This window comes from Scyliorhinus torazame, chromosome 5 (assembly GCF_047496885.1).
Source record: "Scyliorhinus torazame isolate Kashiwa2021f chromosome 5, sScyTor2.1, whole genome shotgun sequence".
Classification (NCBI taxonomy): domain Eukaryota; kingdom Metazoa; phylum Chordata; class Chondrichthyes; order Carcharhiniformes; family Scyliorhinidae; genus Scyliorhinus; species Scyliorhinus torazame.
The window spans coordinates 176752910-176769439 of NC_092711.1; the positions used below are offsets into that span (position 1 = coordinate 176752910).

The following is a 16530-nucleotide window of genomic DNA, read 5'->3' on the forward strand; positions in this document are numbered from 1 at the left end:
GTTCGGCTTCCGCCATCCTGTCAACACTTTTCTTTTGCTCGTCTTCTCCTTCGGCGGCGAACCCACGTTTCCTTCTTTCTTTGACGCTGCTTTTCGCATCTTTTAGCGGCTTATTGTTTTTTATCTTCTTTCTTTTCTCCTCTCTCCCCCTTCACTCTCCTGCTCTTCATCAATCTGACATTCTTCTTTTTTGAGAAAAAAAAACTTTTACCAAACTTCCATGAATCTTCTTTCTCCTCTACATTCACCTGGGACCAGGCTTCAAACCTTCTTCTTCCTAGGTGGGAGCCATCCGACGTGGAGCACCCTCCCTACATGGCGCTCGGGCCTGCCGCCTCGACCTCTTCGTAGCTCCGCCCCCCGCTGCTCCGACCTGCCGGGCCCGGCCCCTCAGCCTCCGCCGCCCGACACCCGCGCGGGGGTTCTTCGCCGGCTTTTAAGCCGGCCCTGCTGGCTGCTCGTGGCGGCCCCAAAGGCCGACGATAGTCAGGGAGTGCGTGGGGTCTCGGGGATTTCCCCGAAATCGCCGCGAATCGCGGCCACCGGCGGGAGCTCTTTTTTTTGCAGCAGCCCTGCTCGCCCACCCCACCGGAAGTCCCTTGCAAGGCTCAACCTAACGCAGCTAAAAGTGGTACATAGAACCCACTTGACCAGAACCTGAATGGACAGGCTCTTCCCGGAGGTGGAGGATAGATGTGAACGGTGCCAAGGAGGTCCGGCCAACCACACCCACATGTTCTGGTCTTGCCCCAGACTTGCAGGGTACTGGACAGCCTTCTTCGAGGCAATGTCCAAAGTGGTGGGGATGAGGGTGGAGCCATGCCCGAAAGTGGCGGTTTTTGGGGTATCAGACCAGCCAGGTCTATTCCTGGGGAGGAGGGCGGACGCCCTTTCCTTTGCCTCCCTATCGCCCGCCGGAGAATCCTGTTCGGCTGGTGGTCAGCAGCACCACCCAAAGCTGCAGACTGGCTGTCCGACCTATCGGAATCTCTCCAAATGGAGAAAATCAAATTCGCCATCCGTGGGTCGGAAGAGGAATTCCACAAAACATGGGAGCCACTCACCCGACTGTTCCGAGACCTGTTTGTGGCCAACACATAAATAGATAAATAGCCAGTAGCCAGGGAGAATTAGCCAGGACAAAACAAAAAGAGGAAAGCGAGGGAGGGCCAGGGTGGGGTGGGGTGCAAGGTAAGGGAGCAAAATTCAGCAGGAAAGAATGGGGGGCAGCAGTGAAGAAGGGGGGGAAAGGTGGGAGGGGAGAGTCAGGGAGAGGGGAGCTGGGGGGAGGAGCGGCTGGGGGGAGGGAGGGGGAGCTGGGGGGGAGGGGGGGTCAGGGAGAGAACTGGGGAGAGGGGGGGTCAGGGAGAGGGGAGCAGGAGTGGGGAGGGGAGTCAGGGAGAGAGGAGCTGGGGGGTGGGGGGGGGCTGGAAGAGGGGTAGGGAGGATTGAATGCTGAGCCAGACGGTGACAGACTGTAAATAGAGAAACCTAAGAAGAAACCTTTGTGACTGTACAATAAATGACAACGAAAGGCAATGTATACAATATTGAAAATGCCAATAAAAAGATTTTTTTTTTAAAGATGGCAAGGAACAGGCTACAGATGAGTTAAAGAGAAACTATTTGTATCCAGAACATTGTGAACATCCTTTTACTCTGGTTGTCTTTGATCCTCAAGTCATTCTCTGTTTTTTAACCATATTCTGTTTCATTAATAAACTTTTATCAGTAAAAATATTTGATTTTTCTGAACTTTTCATGATTAGATTGATGCACATTAGGGAAAGTGGGTGAGAGGTTGACAGGCTCTCTAACAGAAAGTGAGTCTCTCTGTGGTAATTGTCAAAGGAGCCAGAGGGGGGAGATGAGATTTTATTTTATTTTTTGACACAGCGAGTTGTTCTGATCTGCCTGAAAGCAGATTCAATTGTATCTTTCCAAAGAGTAAATACCTGAAAGGGAAGAATTTGCAGGGCTGTGGGGAAAGGGCAGAGCAGTTGGATGAATGAGAGAGTCCTTTCAAAGAGATAGCAGGGGCACGATGGGCTGAATGGATGCCTGCAGCCTGTGAATCTGAGCCTCCTGCTTTTGTGCAGGTTAAAAGGGACAGATTTCATTGCAGCCTCTTCCCTGTATATGTATTTAAAGAGACGGGTTTCTCTTTAGCTCTGAGTGACCGATATAACAATTGGTTGGAGGCCCATTTCCCAGTCAGTCCTCCAGCACCTTCCTGTCTCTCTATTAGTGCGTCGCCCATGGCAGTTTCCCAACTGGGGCCCAGGACCCGTTATTCTCAGCTAAATTTAGCCCTCAGCTCCATCACCTGCCTGTCATTGACATGAGCAACAGAGACAGAAAGGTCCCGAGGCTCAAATGGGAAGTCAAAACTTGTGGCTCTAAACCAAGACTTCAACATTTGTCAGTCAAATCCAGGTTATTTATACTGGGTTTTTATTATTAGATTTAGGCACTGGAGGGAAAGGGTGGGGGTTTTAAAGGGTAACTTTCCCTTTCTAACTTTATAATGTTACATCCAACATTCCTCGTCCCAGCACTGAGGGAGTCTGCACTGTCAGAACAGCCTTCTTTCAAATAAGATGTTAAACTGAGGCCCTGTCTGCCCCTTTCAGGTGGGTGTAAAAGTTCCCACAGCCACTATTTTGAAGAAGAGCAGGGGAGTTATCCCCGGTGTCCTGGTCAATATTTATCCCTCAGTCAACATCACTAAAAACAGATCATCTGCTCATTATCACATTGCTGTGTGTGGGATCTTGCTGTGTGTAAATTGGCTGCTGCGTTTCCTGCATTACAACAGTGACTACACTTTAAAAATACTTCATTGGCTGGAAAGCACTTTGGGACGTCTGGTGGTTGTGAAAGGTGCTATACAAATGCAAGTTTTTAAATTGAAGATTTATGTTTTCTGAACTTGTTATTTGGAACTCAATTGATTTCAGCCACCCCCATCATACCATTTAAAAAATTCACTTTGGTTCAGACAAGGCAATTAAGGCAAAGGCAGAATTCTCTTGATATTGAATTTAAAAGGTTTATTCAAAGAAACTTTCAGACATTGCCTTTTACAACTTCATGTGGGTGATCAGTCTGTAGAAGCGTTACCCTCTCTGGCTCCTTTGACAGTCATTTCCTTGGAACTCGGCCTCGGGAACCTTCAGTACGTGGACTCAAAGCCCCCGAGTGTGGAGACCTGGGTTAGTGACATAGCTGGGTTTCTCAGTCTCGAGAAAATAAAGTTCGCCTTAAGAGGGTCAATGTCAGGGTTCACCCCGAGGTGGCAGCCTTTCGTCGACTTTCTCGGGGAAAATTAAAATGTCAGCAGATGCAGTATTCCGGGGGGGGGGGGGGTTGTTGTTGTATGGTTGGGGTGTGTGAAGATTGGGTTGTGGGGGGGGAATGTTTATTTTACCATGTTGATGTCATTGTTTATGTTACTGTTATAAAAATTTTCAAAGACCTTAATAAAATATTATTAAAAGAAAATCTATATTTGAAATGAATGAAATGAAAATCGCTTATTGTCACAAGTAGGCTTCAAATGAAATTACTGTGCAAAGCCCCTAGTCGCCACATTCCAGCGCCTGTTCAGGGAGGCTGGTATGGGAATTGAATCGTGCTGCTGGCCTGCCTTGGTCTGCTTTCAAAGCCAGCGATTTAGCCCTGTGCTAAACCAGCCCCTGTTTGTTGCATTCATGTGAAATGAAAGTCACCTTTGAACATTCTCCCAGTGTCTGCCTGGGTCCCACTCCCACAACTCAAAAAGATATGCAGAGGAGGTCAATTGGCCACGCTAAATTGCCCCTTAATTGGAAAAAACAAATTGGGTACTCTAAATTTATTTTTAAAAATAAATGAATGTCACCAATGGACCAGGGGACCATAGGCTGCTCTCCCCTTTGAGTGAGAGAGCTGACTGGTGGTGATTTACCCTGAGAGTCACCACACCTCAGATGAGGGGCAAGGTTCATGGATAACCTCCGCCGATATGGGAGTTGAATCCATGTTGTTGGAGTCACTCCGCATCACAAACCAGCCATCCAGCCAACTGAGCTAACTGGCCCTTGAATATGTAATAATTCCTTAACTATTATCTATTCACTATCTCCCATTAGTTTCCCCGTCCATCTCAGACAGCTTGCCCCTCATACCCTGTTAGTTTACTTCTGTCAGAAGCACTTAGATACATTAAACAAAAGAGCCAGCTAACCACCACAGCCCATCTTCATGGCAACACGGCATGATTTAGGGGATTCCAAACAGAAATGGGAACTATATATCTTTTAACTTACAAAAGCCCTTTCACTCTGTGATTCTTTTATTGTGCAATTTAAAGCCTGGTATTCGCAACAAGTTTTGAATATCATCAACCCACTGGAGGCAAAGTTGTGAAACCGGAGTGTCCAGCAGAAAGAAACCCTCCAACAATCCCCACTGACCAACTGTCAGAATGAACAAAATGCAGTCCTCAAGGTAATTGAGAGCACAAGCAAGAACAGCAGAATCCAACCCCAGCAATCAATTGTGAACTTGTTGGTGTCTCAGCAGATGTGATGAAACACAAAATCCCTTCCCACATTGAGAACAGGTGAACAGCCTCTCCCCAGTGTGAACTCGCTGGTGTGTCTGCAGGTTGGATAATTGAATGAATCCCTTCCCACACTGAGAGCAGGTGAACGGCTTCTCTCCAGTGTGAACCCGCTGATGTCTCTGAAGGCTGGATAAAACACTGAATCCCTTCCCACACCGAGAGCAGGTGAATGGCTTCTCCCCAGTATGAACTCTCAGATGTGTTTCCAGGTTGGACAACTGAGTAAATCCCTTCCCACACTGAGAGTAGTTGAATGGCATCTCCCCAGTGTGAACTCTCTGGTGTGCCTGCAGGTTGGATGAACAACTGAATCCCTTCCCACACTGAGAGCAGGAGAATGGCTTCTCCCCAGTGTGAACTCGCTGGTGTGTCTGTAGCGGGAATAGCTGAGTGAATCCCTTCCCACACTGAGAGCAGGTGAACGGCTTCTCCCCAGTGTGAACTGCCTGATGTCTGTGCAGGGTGGAGGAATCACTGAATCCCCTCCCACACTGGGAGCATGTGAACGGCCTCTCCCCAGTGTGAAATCGCTGGTGTGTCCGCAGATGGGATAACTGAGTGAATGACTTCCCACACTGAGAGCAGGTGAATGGCCTCTCCCCAGTGTGAATGCGCCGATGAGCCTCTAGTGCAGAAGGGGCTCCGTATCCCTTCCCACAATCTCCACATTTCCACGGTCTGTCCATATTTTGAATCTTTGTGTCTCGCCGGGTTGGACAATCAGCTGAAGCCTTGACAACACAGAACCCACATGTATGGTCTCTCCCCCCTGTGAATGGCGTGATATTCTTTCAGACTGTGTAACTGATTCAGGCTCTTTCCACAGTCAGTGCTCTGGAACACTCTCACTCAGGTGTGTGTGTCTCGGTACTTTTCCAGTCACACTGATGTTTAAAATATTTTGAAGCCTACAGAACGGGCAAACATTTCTCCTTCCAGATTCAAAGACCGATGGTATTCAGGTCCAGAGGAATCGAGTGACTGTCAGATCGAGACTTGACGCTTGCAATTTTTGTCTGTGATTCCTCCTCTTCTAATATCCTGTAAAAACAATTTACAAAAAATATCACTGTCAGTACAGGATAGAAATTCAGAACAGACAATTCTAGTTTCTCTGGAACGTTCTTTCTTTCCCCAAATGCTGTAAATCTCCATCCCACACACCTCCCTCCATTCTCACTCTGCTATATCTGATCTTAACCCTCCCAAATCTCCTGAAGGTGCTGATTCAGGCTGATTGACAGATCCATGATCATCACTTCCTGTCAGAACACAGATCATAACAAATAGAAGCTGCATTCAGCCATTCAGTCCATAGAACCTGCTCAACCATTAAATGAGCTAATTGGCCGATCTACCTCAGCACCATTTTCCCACACTATCCCCCATCGATATGTTCAATATCGAGAAACCTGTCAATCTCAGTCTGAAAATACTTGATGACTGAGGTTCCACAGTCCTCTGGGGTAGAGAATTCCAGATCTTCGCCACATCCTCGAGTGAAGAAATTCCTCCTCATCTCAGCTTTCTCTCCATTTTCCGACTTGTTGCCCATAACATCTTTGGGTTGTGGGGGTGAGATCCACGCAGACGCAGGGAGAATGTGCAAACTCAACACGGACAGTGACCCGGGGCCTGGATCGAAGTCGGGTCCTCGGTGCCGTGAAGCAGCAGAGATTAACCATGCTGCCCACTGCCTTAAATGTTAGCCATCTCCTGGGGAAGCCAGCTCTTTAATTGTGAACATTAGGAAAGAGACCATCATTTTAGCCAGACAAATAAATGTGTCAAGCTGAGGGAGCAAAGGATGTCAATGTCTTTAAGCCATGATGTGGAGATGCTACCCAAAGATGTGCAGGGTAGGTGGATTGGCCATGCCAAATTGCCTTTTAATTGGAAAAAAGGAATTGGGTATTCTAAATTTACTTTTAGAAAGAAAAAAATTAAAATCAGGCAGAGATATGTCTAATGTTTTTATATGGTACATATTTAATATAATATTTATGGTTCTGTAATTAAGTACATTTATTATTGTTTCTAGTTGTGTAATAATGTATGCAGTTACGTTATATATTTCCAGTCTTCTCTTCCCTCAGAGGGTTAGTAGTCTCTGGATTTCTCTTCCACAGGGACCAGTGGGATCTGAGGGTCATTGAATATATTCAAGGATGAGTTAGCTATGGACTGAATGGCTGAATGCAGCATCTATTTGTTATGATCTGTGTTCTGACAGGAAGTGATGATCATGGGTCTGTCATGAGCACAGTAAGACGCCTTACAACACCAGGTTAAAGTCCAACAGGTTTGTTTCGAATCACTAGCTTTTGGAGCACAGCTCCTTCCTCAGGTGAATGGAAGGGGCTGAAGATGGAGCAGTGCTGCGAAAGCTAGTGATTCGAAGCAAACCTGTTGGATTTTTACCTGGTGTTGTAAGACAATGTCTTTAAGAGAGAGAGACCTGGGCCAAGCTTTCCAGAGTCTGCACCCTCCCTGGATTCACTTTCTTTCCCTTCAGTTGCTGCAAGTCATCAATTGAAGGTGAGAATGAGAAAAGAAATGGAAAGGGGAAGAAAAGAAAATGTTTTACTCACAGATGTTGGAGACAGGAGGACGTTTCAGTCTGTGTGAAGCCCAATCTCCTTTCACACAAAGCCCGCGCTGATTGGAGGACCAGCGTCCTTCCGGTCCTAACTCTATCCATTGGCCAACACCTCACAGGAAGGTCAGGGGCTGGGCTTTCCCTCGCACATGCGCAGCCTCTCCTCTCTCTTGGACATGCGCAGTCCCGTGTCCGGGGGGGGGAGGGGAAATCACCGAGCGGCTTCTCGCTCTCGCCGGAGCCGTCAGCCGGTTGTCTGGAAATCTTGTCTGGAGGAGAAGGAACTATGAGTGGGGCGGAGCTGCTATGTCCGCGCGCCGGGCCTGCGCATTGGAACCCTGAGACGTCACCACGGATTCACGTGCGTGAGCAGTAAATTTGTGACCAATAGGAAGAGTTGGTGAACCGGAAGAACTCTCTTCCACCATCCAATCAGCTCCCCCGTTGTCTGAATGCGGAAGCTGAACAATGAGCAACACTGGGGCTTCACAAAGACGGTAACTTCCTCCTGTCTCTAACATCTGTGAGTAAAACACTTTCTTTTCTCTCCCCTTGCAGCAACTGAGGGGAAAGGAAGTGAATCCAAGGAGGGTGCAGACTTTGGAAAGGTTGGCCCAGGTCTCTCTCTCTCTCTCTCTCTTAAAGACATTGACATCCTTTCCTCCCTCAGCTTGACACATTAACTTGTCTGGCTAAAAGGATGGTCTATTTCCTTATGTTTACAATTAAAGGGCTAGTTTCTCCAGGAGATGGCTGACATTTAAGGAGATAGTGAATTAATATAGCACAGAGACAGTCTCGTGTAGTTATATGGTACAGATTATATGGTACAGGAGAGGATGCAGAGGAAATTCATAAGCATGTTGCCTGGGCGTTTCAGCGATGAAGAGAGCCTGGTTGGGAGTTTCCTGGGAGCAGAGGAGGCTGGGGATATGTGATATGGGTGGCACGGTAGAACAGTGGTTAGCACTGTTGCTTCACAACACCAGGATCCCAGGTTTGATTCCTAGCTTGGGTCACTGTCTGTGCGGAGTCTGGACATTCTCCCCGTGTCTGCGTGGGTTTCCTCCGGGTGCTCCGGTTTCCCCCCACAATCCAAAGATGTGCAGGTTAGGTGGATTGGCCATGATAAATTGCCCTTAAGTGCCCAAAATTGCCCTTAGTGTGGGTAGGGTTACTGGGTTATGGGGATAGGGTGGAGGTGTTGACCTTGGGTAGGGTGCTCTTTCCAAGAGGTGCTCCTTCCAAGGGCCGGTGCAGATTCAATGGGCCGAATGGCCTCCCTTCTGCACTGTAGATTCAAGCACCGCCCAGCTCACTACAAAAAAATCAATCCGGGAATACACCCTATACACATGCAAGAAGAAGGATTATTTTCTCTCTCTCTGCCGGGTTCACGAACCTTCACGGATACACCAACCCGATCCTTTCCATGAACCCCCCCAACTCTTTCATCATTCTCAACCTTCCCATCGACTTGGGGCTCGATCTCCACAATCTCACCTTCATTACACAATTAAAATCCACTCCCATGATCAGCTGGTGAGAATCCAGGTCCGGAATCGCTCCCAGTAACCTCTTTACAAAACCAATATCATCCCAATTGGGCGCAGACACCAACACCACCGCCGTCCCCTCTCACGCCCCACTCATTATCACAAACCTCCCAGGTCCAACACCTCTCTGGCCCCCGTAAACCCTGTTCTCTTGCTCAACAAAATGGCCACCCCCTTGACTTCCAATCAAGTGAGACCCATTGACCCATTCATCCCTTCCTCAGTCTCATGGGGCTGGTTTAGCACACTGGGCTAAATCGCTGGCTTTTAAAGAAGACCAAGGCAGGCCAGCAGCACGGTTCAATTCCCGTACCAGCCTCCCCGAACAGGCGCCGGAATGTGGCGACTAGGGGCTTTTCTCAGTAACTTTATTTGACGCCTACTTGTGACAATAAGCGATTTTCATTTTCAACTGACATTTCACCCTGAGTTGCATCTTCTGCAAGAAAATCACATCCGCTCCCAAACTCTTCAGGTGTGGAAACATACAGGACATCTTGACTCACCCATGTAGTCGGTGGACGTTCCCTGTCACGATTCTCACCAAAGGCTTACGCCTCCACCCCCCTCTAGTGTCCGCCAACATCACCATTGGGTTACCACCCCCTCCCCCATCCCCACATTGAACCGGGCCCACCCAAGATGGCCCCCCCACCCTGCCCATGACCAAACCCATCCTCCATACCTCCCACGTCGCCGTGCCCCCACCACCACCCCCCCCTGCCTCACTACACTTCCGTTCACTGGCATTACCTGCTAACATGGCAACTCCCATCCGAAGGCCCCAAGCCCAGCCTCCATACAACCTGCATTGACCTTTCGTAGAAACGTGACCATGTGCAACAAGCACCGGACTACAGTAAAGACTGAAAATACCAACACGTCCAGAAAAAATACCCAAAACACAACAAAAGTCGGGGGGGGGGGGGGGGGGGGGGGTAATCGCTCCACTTCCAACTTTCACGGACAGAACTCCTCCACTCAAGAGTCACCTTTCAGCTCTCCCCCAGCTTATGTTCCTTGATAAAGTCATTTACCTCCTCCGGCGGCCCAAAATAATATTCCCGGTTCCCACAGGTCACCCAAAGTCTGGCCGGGTACAGCACCCCGAATCGGGTACAGCACTGCCTTGGCCTTGTTGAACCCCGCCCGCCTCCTGGCCAGCTCCCCTCCAATGTCCTGATATATCCTGATTCGGTTTGCCTCCCATTCACAGTCCTGCCGTGCCCTGGCCCACCGCAGGATCTTTTCTTTGTCCTGGAACTTCTACATCCGCACGATCACTGCCCACGGCCGCTCCCCCACTCTCAGCTTCTGTCTCAGGGACCAATGGGCCTGATCCACCTCTGGGGCCTTGTCCAACACCTTCTCCTCCACCAATGATGCCAGCATCCTGGCGACCTAGTTCGTAGCACTCATTCCCTCCACTCCCTCTGACAGACCCACAATCCACAGATTTTGCCACCTGGACCTGTTCTCCTGCTCCTCCGCCCTCGGCAGCAGTGACTTACACAACTCCCTCGGGATCGCCACCTCCACCTCCAACAGCACAATACGGTCACTCTGATCGGTCTCCACTTCCCGGATCATCACCCCCTGCATCTCGAGGTACTTTCTCACCGTTCCAGGGTCCCGCGAAGTGGTGCCACTGCCCCCTCAATCGCCTCGACCAGTCGCTCTGCATTCCCTCTGCTGCCCAATCTCCTCTTTAATGAAGCCCATCAGTTGCTCCATCTGCAGTTTTCCCGTTGTCAATGACCCCCCCCCCCCTCCCCTCCCCCCCCCACCCCCCCACCCCCTCCTTTGTAATTGGAACAGCGCCAAGAGTCTCCCCAACTCTTTCACCAGCTCTTTACCTGTCTTCAGCCGGGTCTGATAGCCCATAAACATGCCCATCCAGGGGAGAACCTCTTGCCCTGCACTCTCGCTCCACATTACCACTGAATGTACCCGGAACTCAGGCAAAAAGGGACAAAACCAACACCTTCGAGCAGGAACCGCCCTGTGTGCGCCCACTCACTCTGTGGCTGAGCCGCCCTGTGTGCGCCCACTCGCTCCGTGGCTGAGCCGCCCTGTGTGCGCCCACTCACTCCATGGCTGAGCCGCCCTGTGTGCGGCCACTCGCTCCGTGGCTGAGCCGCCCTGTGTGCGCCCACTCACTCCATGGCTGAGCTGCCCTGTGTGCGCCCACTCACTCCATGGCTGAGCCGCCCTGTGTGCGCCCACTCACTCCGTGGCTGAGCCGCCCTGTGTGCGCCCACTCACTCCGTGGCTGAGCCGCCCTGTGTGCGCCCACTCACTCCGTGGCTGAGCCGCCCTGTGTGCGCCCACTCGCTCCGTGGCTGAGCCGCCCTGTGTGCGCCCACTCACTCGGTGGCTGAGCCGCCCTGTGTGCGCCCACTCACTCCGTGGCTGAGCCGCCCTGTGTGCGCCCACTCACTCCGTGGCTGAGCCGCCCTGTGTGCGCCCACTCACTCTGTGGCTGAGCCGCCCTGTGAGCGCCCACTCACTCCGTGGCTGAGCCGCCCTGTGTGCGGCCACTCACTCAGTGGCTGAGCCGCCCTGTGTGCGCCCACTCACTCAGTGGCTGAGCCGCCCTGTGTGCGCCCACTCACTCTGTGGCTGAGCCGCCCTGTGTGCGCCCTCTCACTCCGTGGCTGAGCCGCCCTGTGTGCGCCCACTCACTCCGTGGCTGAGCCGCCCTGTGTGCGCCCACTCACTCCGTGGCTGAGCCGCCCTGTGTGCGCCCACTCACTCCGTGGCTGAGCCGCCCTGTGTGCGCCCACTCACTCCGTGGCTGAGCCGCCCTGTGTGCGCCCACTCGCTCCGTGGCTGAGCCGCCCTGTGTGCGCCCACTCACTCCGTGGCTGCTACTGGAAGTCCATGATGTGCCCTTTCTAATTTGAAACGCCCAGGCTTCACATCCAGCGTGAGAAAACGTGGCAACCGGTCCTCGAAGAACCCAATGGGAGCCTCACCCTCCACACCTTCTGACAGGCCAACGACTCGGATGTCCTTTCTCTGACCCTCTGTTCTCCAGGAGACCCCCACGTCACTCGGCCGGTTTTCCAAGGATTGAATTGTTGCCTTCGCCAAGGAGGCATCTTGCTCAACATTCAGGATTCTCTCCTCAGGATCATCGAGCCTCTTCATGGTGTTTTACAGCTCGGCCTCACGAGCTCACAGATATTGAGTCAGCACACACAGCCTCTGGTCAATAACACGGAGAATGTCGTCAGTCATAATCTTCACCACCTCCGAGAGAGTCCCGGAGAGCGCGGGGTCGAGAGACCTCCTGATGGTCAGGCCGCCATGTTGAAAAGGCGGCTCCAGCCCCGCTGAATCCGCCTGCACTCTTTTATCAACGGATTTCTTGATGTTTTTCAGCATAATCTTACCAAACCTAATCCGAAGCGCTCGAGGGACATCATAGAATTTACAGTGCAGAAGGAGGCCATTCGGCCCATCGGGTCTGCACCGGCTCTTGGAAAGAGCACCCTACCCAAGGTCAACACCTCCACCCTATCCCCATAACCCAGTAACCCCAGCCAACACTAAGGGCAATTTTGAACAATAAGGGCAATTTATCGTGGCCAATCCACCTAACCTGCACATCTTTGGACTGTGGGAGGAAACCGGAGGAAACCCACGCACACACAGGGATGATGTGCAGACTCCGCACAGACAGTGACCCAACCCGGAATCAAACCTGGGACCCTGGAGCTTTGAAGCAATTGTGCTATCCACAATGCTACCGTGCTGCCCGACATGGCAACAAATATTAAATCAAGATGAGGTAGATGAGTGCTGGGCAATCGGGATAAATGACGGATTCTCGGCGAGTAGCACCAGAACCTGCGGAAAAGCAGCTATTCCCGCGCCCGCTTCACGACCGATTTCCGATTGACGAGATGATAGAGGATTGTGGGGAACCGGCAGGAAAATGGAGAGAAAGCTGAGATGAGGAGGGATTTCTTCACTCGATGATGTGGTGCTGCTTTGGAATTCTTAGAATCCCTACAGTGCAGTAGGAGGCCATTCGGACCATCGAGCCTGCACGGGTCCATATTCCACCCTATCCCTGCAACCCCATAATCTAATCTGGACACGAAGGGGCAATTTAGCACAGCCAATTCACTCACCCCGTACATCTAGGAGAACCCAGAGCACCCGGAGGAAACCCACGCAGACACGGGGAGAACGTACAAACTCCACACAGACATTGACCCAAGGCTGGAATTGAACACGGGACCCTGGCATTGTGAGGCAGCAGTACTAACCACTGTGCTACCATGCTGCCGTAATTCTCTACCCCAGAGGGCTGTGGAGCCTCAGTCATCAAGTATTTTCAGGACAGAGATTGATAGGTTTCTCGGTATTGAAGATATCGAGGGATATGGGGGATAGTGTGGAAAATGGTGCTGAGGTAGATCGGTCAATGAGCTCATTGAATGGTTGAGCAGGCTCGATGGGCCGAATAGCCGACTGCAGCTCCTGTTTGTTATGATCTCTGTGTCCAGGACAGGAAGCAGTGAGCAGGGATCTGTCAATCTGCCTGAATCAGCACCTTCAGGAGAATTGGGAGGGTGAATATTAGATACAGCAGAGTGAGAATGGAGGGAGAGTGTGTGGGATGGAGAATTACAGCTTTTGGAGAATGAGAGGGGAAAGAATGTTCCAGAGAAACTAGAATTGTCTGTTTATGAATTTCTATCCTGTACTGACAGTGACGATTCCTTTTCAGGAGATTAGAAGTGGAGGAATTATAGACAGAAGTCGCAAATGTCACATCTGGGATCTGTCACTGTCACTCGATTCCTTGGGACCTGAATATCATCGGCCTTTGAATCTAGAAGGAGAAATGTTTGCCCGATCTGTCAGCTTCAAAGATTTTAAACATCAGTGTGACTGGAAAAGCACCGAGACACACACACCCGAGTGAGAGTGTTCCAGAGAACGGACTGTGGAAAGAACTTTAACCAGTTAAACAGTCTGAAAAAACATCACACCACTCACAGCGGGGAGACCCTACACGTGTTCTGTGTGTGGACGAGGCTTCAACAGTCCAACCCGAGAGACACGAGGACACCCAAAATATGGAGAAACCGTGGAAATGTGGGGATTGTGGGAAGGGATACAGTTTCCCATCAAGGCTCGAAGCTCATCGACGCATTCACACTGGGGAGAGGCCGTTCACCTGCTCTATGTGTGGAAAGGGATTTGTTCAGTTATCCAACCTGAAGTCACATCAGCAAATTCACACTGGGGAGAAGCCATCCACCTGCCCTCAGTGTGGGAAGGGATTCACTCAGTTATCCAGCCTGCGGAAACACCAACGAATTCACACTGGGGAGAAGCCGTTCACCTGCACTCAGTGTGGGAAGGAATTTGGAAATTCGTCCAACCTGCGGGCACACCAGCGAGTTCACTTCGGGGAGAAGCCGTTCACCTGCTCAGAGTGTGGGAAGGGATTCTGTGTTTCATCACAGCTGCTGAGACACCAACGAGTTCACACTGGGGAGAGGCCATTCACCTGCTCTGTGTGTGGGAAGAGATTCACTCGGTCATCCTATCTGTTGAAACACCAGGGAATTCACAAGTGATGACAGGGTTTGGATTCTGCTGTTATTGCTGCTGTTTATCACATCCAGGACTGAACCATGTTCATTCTGACAGTGAGTGAAGTTGGAGGGTTTCTTTCTGCTGGACTGGCCCATTTCACTGGGTTTGCTTCCACTGGGCTGATACTCTTTGAGCCTGGGAGAGAACATATCCACTGAAATGATCCACAAAAGCTGAAGAAAGACATTTAATTTATTACTGGATTGGAAATAGTCTTTGTCCCCCCTACAGACAGGTCTAAAATAAATACAGAAAGAACTGGAAAAACGCAGCAGGTCTGGCAGCATCTGTGAGAGAGAAACAGAGTTAACGTTTCACGTCCAATGTAACTCTACCTCAGAACTAAAGAGGGGGAGAAATGTGATGGATTTGATGCTGGTGAGAAAGGTGGAGGGTCAGGTAGAACAAAAGGGAAAGTCAGTGACTTTTCTAGTCAGCTATAACCATGAGAGTAAGGGAAGATGATAGAGGTAAAAAGGTTAAATGAGAACTCATTAGGAATAATTAACTATAATCATATTAAGCATATTAAGGGCTGGTTTAGCACAGGGCTAAATAGCTGGCTTTTAAAGCAGACCAAGGCAGGCCAGCAGCACGGTTCAATTCCCATAACAGCCTCCCCGAACAGGCGCCGGAATGTGGCGACTAGGGGCTTTTCACAGTAACTTCATTTGAAGCCTACCAGTGACAATAAGCGATTTTCATTTCATATCATTTCAGCATTACTTGAGTGCAACAATAGCTGGGAATCCACTAAGGGTTAATCCAGATCATACACTTTAATTTCTTAGGTTTCACATCTGCAAGGTCAGTGATGTCAACTAGCTAAAAGGCCCCATTGTATCGTAAGAACTGGTGCTGCTATCCTAAGAACGAGTAGTCCAGTTTCTGTGGTAACAGCCAGTCTAGAGTGATAATGTCTTAATCAAAACTGTGTTTTTCAATTAATGTTAGATGCAGGTGTGGATAATTTGGAAACTTGGCAAGCAATGGAATGGAAAATTTGCACCAGTGCAATTAAATACAATATCTCTTAAATTGAGGGACAGGCATTTTGGCCGAATTGAGTAATTATAAATTAGTTAAAGCCAATCAAGTAATTATAAATTAGTTAAAGCCAATCAGAAGAAAAAAGGTGAGACATTAAGATAACAATATCCTTAAAAATCACAAACCGGGATGGAAAAACGCATCCTGGGATCACCCCATCTATATTTCTGAAACCTATTTCCTTTGCTGCTTGCTTTTACCAATCACCGTCTTTATTTTGCTTAAATTACTTAGTTATTTCATCCTGTGTATTATGATTTGAAGAATTACTACGATCTGTAATTGAATGAAAACTCACTACTGTATTCGCTAAAGACAATCAATCTGACTAGCTTGCTGCAGGGCTAGTTGAAAACTTTCTAAATTTTGTATTGAAAACATGTTTACCAGTGGCACAAGCTGACAAATAAAGTCCAAGTGGACTTTGCCAAAAAGCACAGACTTGACCTCTGTTATTTGGGAACTGAGAAGGGATAACGGATATCCAGGATTCCGAATAGACACACAGATCCATCAGTCAGGGATTGGTTAGAGTGTGGGTGAGATTAAATGTCAAAAATATCCTGGAACAAAAGGCAAAGGGAGAGATAATGGTTGTACTAAAGAAACAAAGCATTGGTCCAGAGTAAGTGTTAATGGCAGAATAAAGGACAACTCTGTCTGGAAGCAAAAAACATGAAAACAAGATGCAGACTGGAACTCGGCAAAAAAACAAATCAAAATGGAGGAGAGAGTTCAGGGTGTGAAGTTGCTGAACTCAGTGTTGAGTTGAGAAGGCTGTAAAGTGCCTCATGAGAAGATGAGGGGCTGTTGGTCCAGCTTGTGTTGGGCTTCTCCGGAACATTGCAGCAGGCCGAGGACAGAAATGTGAGTCTGGGGGACTTCAGTGACGTATTTAGGAGAGGGGGACTCAAGTTCTAAATATAGATGTTCAGGTACAACAGACACTTACGGGAACTTCCAAACCCAACAACCTGATTGGTGAAGATACAAACCCACTGAAAATGCCCAGGGAGGGAAAAAAACAAGAAAGGTGCGATTACTCTTCAGATTCTGAGGTGTCGCAGGGCTCGGCAAGTAACAAGGTGGCAAGG

General features: G+C 49.6%; 1 protein-coding gene and 1 long non-coding RNA gene across 2 annotated transcripts in view; one reads left to right on the forward strand and one right to left on the reverse strand.

Annotated features, from left to right (window-relative positions):
* Positions 1 to 3038: 3038 nt before the first annotated feature.
* Positions 3039 to 16530, reverse strand: part of LOC140422447 (uncharacterized) — an 87671-nt gene continuing 74179 nt past the window's right edge. The window contains 3 exon segments of the mRNA XM_072507467.1: positions 3039 to 4753; positions 4755 to 4793; positions 4795 to 5203. Of these exon segments, the coding sequence (XP_072363568.1) occupies positions 4487 to 4753; positions 4755 to 4793; positions 4795 to 5203 (715 nt within the window). The 3' untranslated portion in view covers positions 3039 to 4486.
* Positions 7374 to 15870, forward strand: LOC140422455 (uncharacterized). The gene is made up of 2 exons (XR_011947468.1): positions 7374 to 7731; positions 13509 to 15870. It is a non-coding gene; the product is annotated as an uncharacterized lncRNA (long non-coding RNA).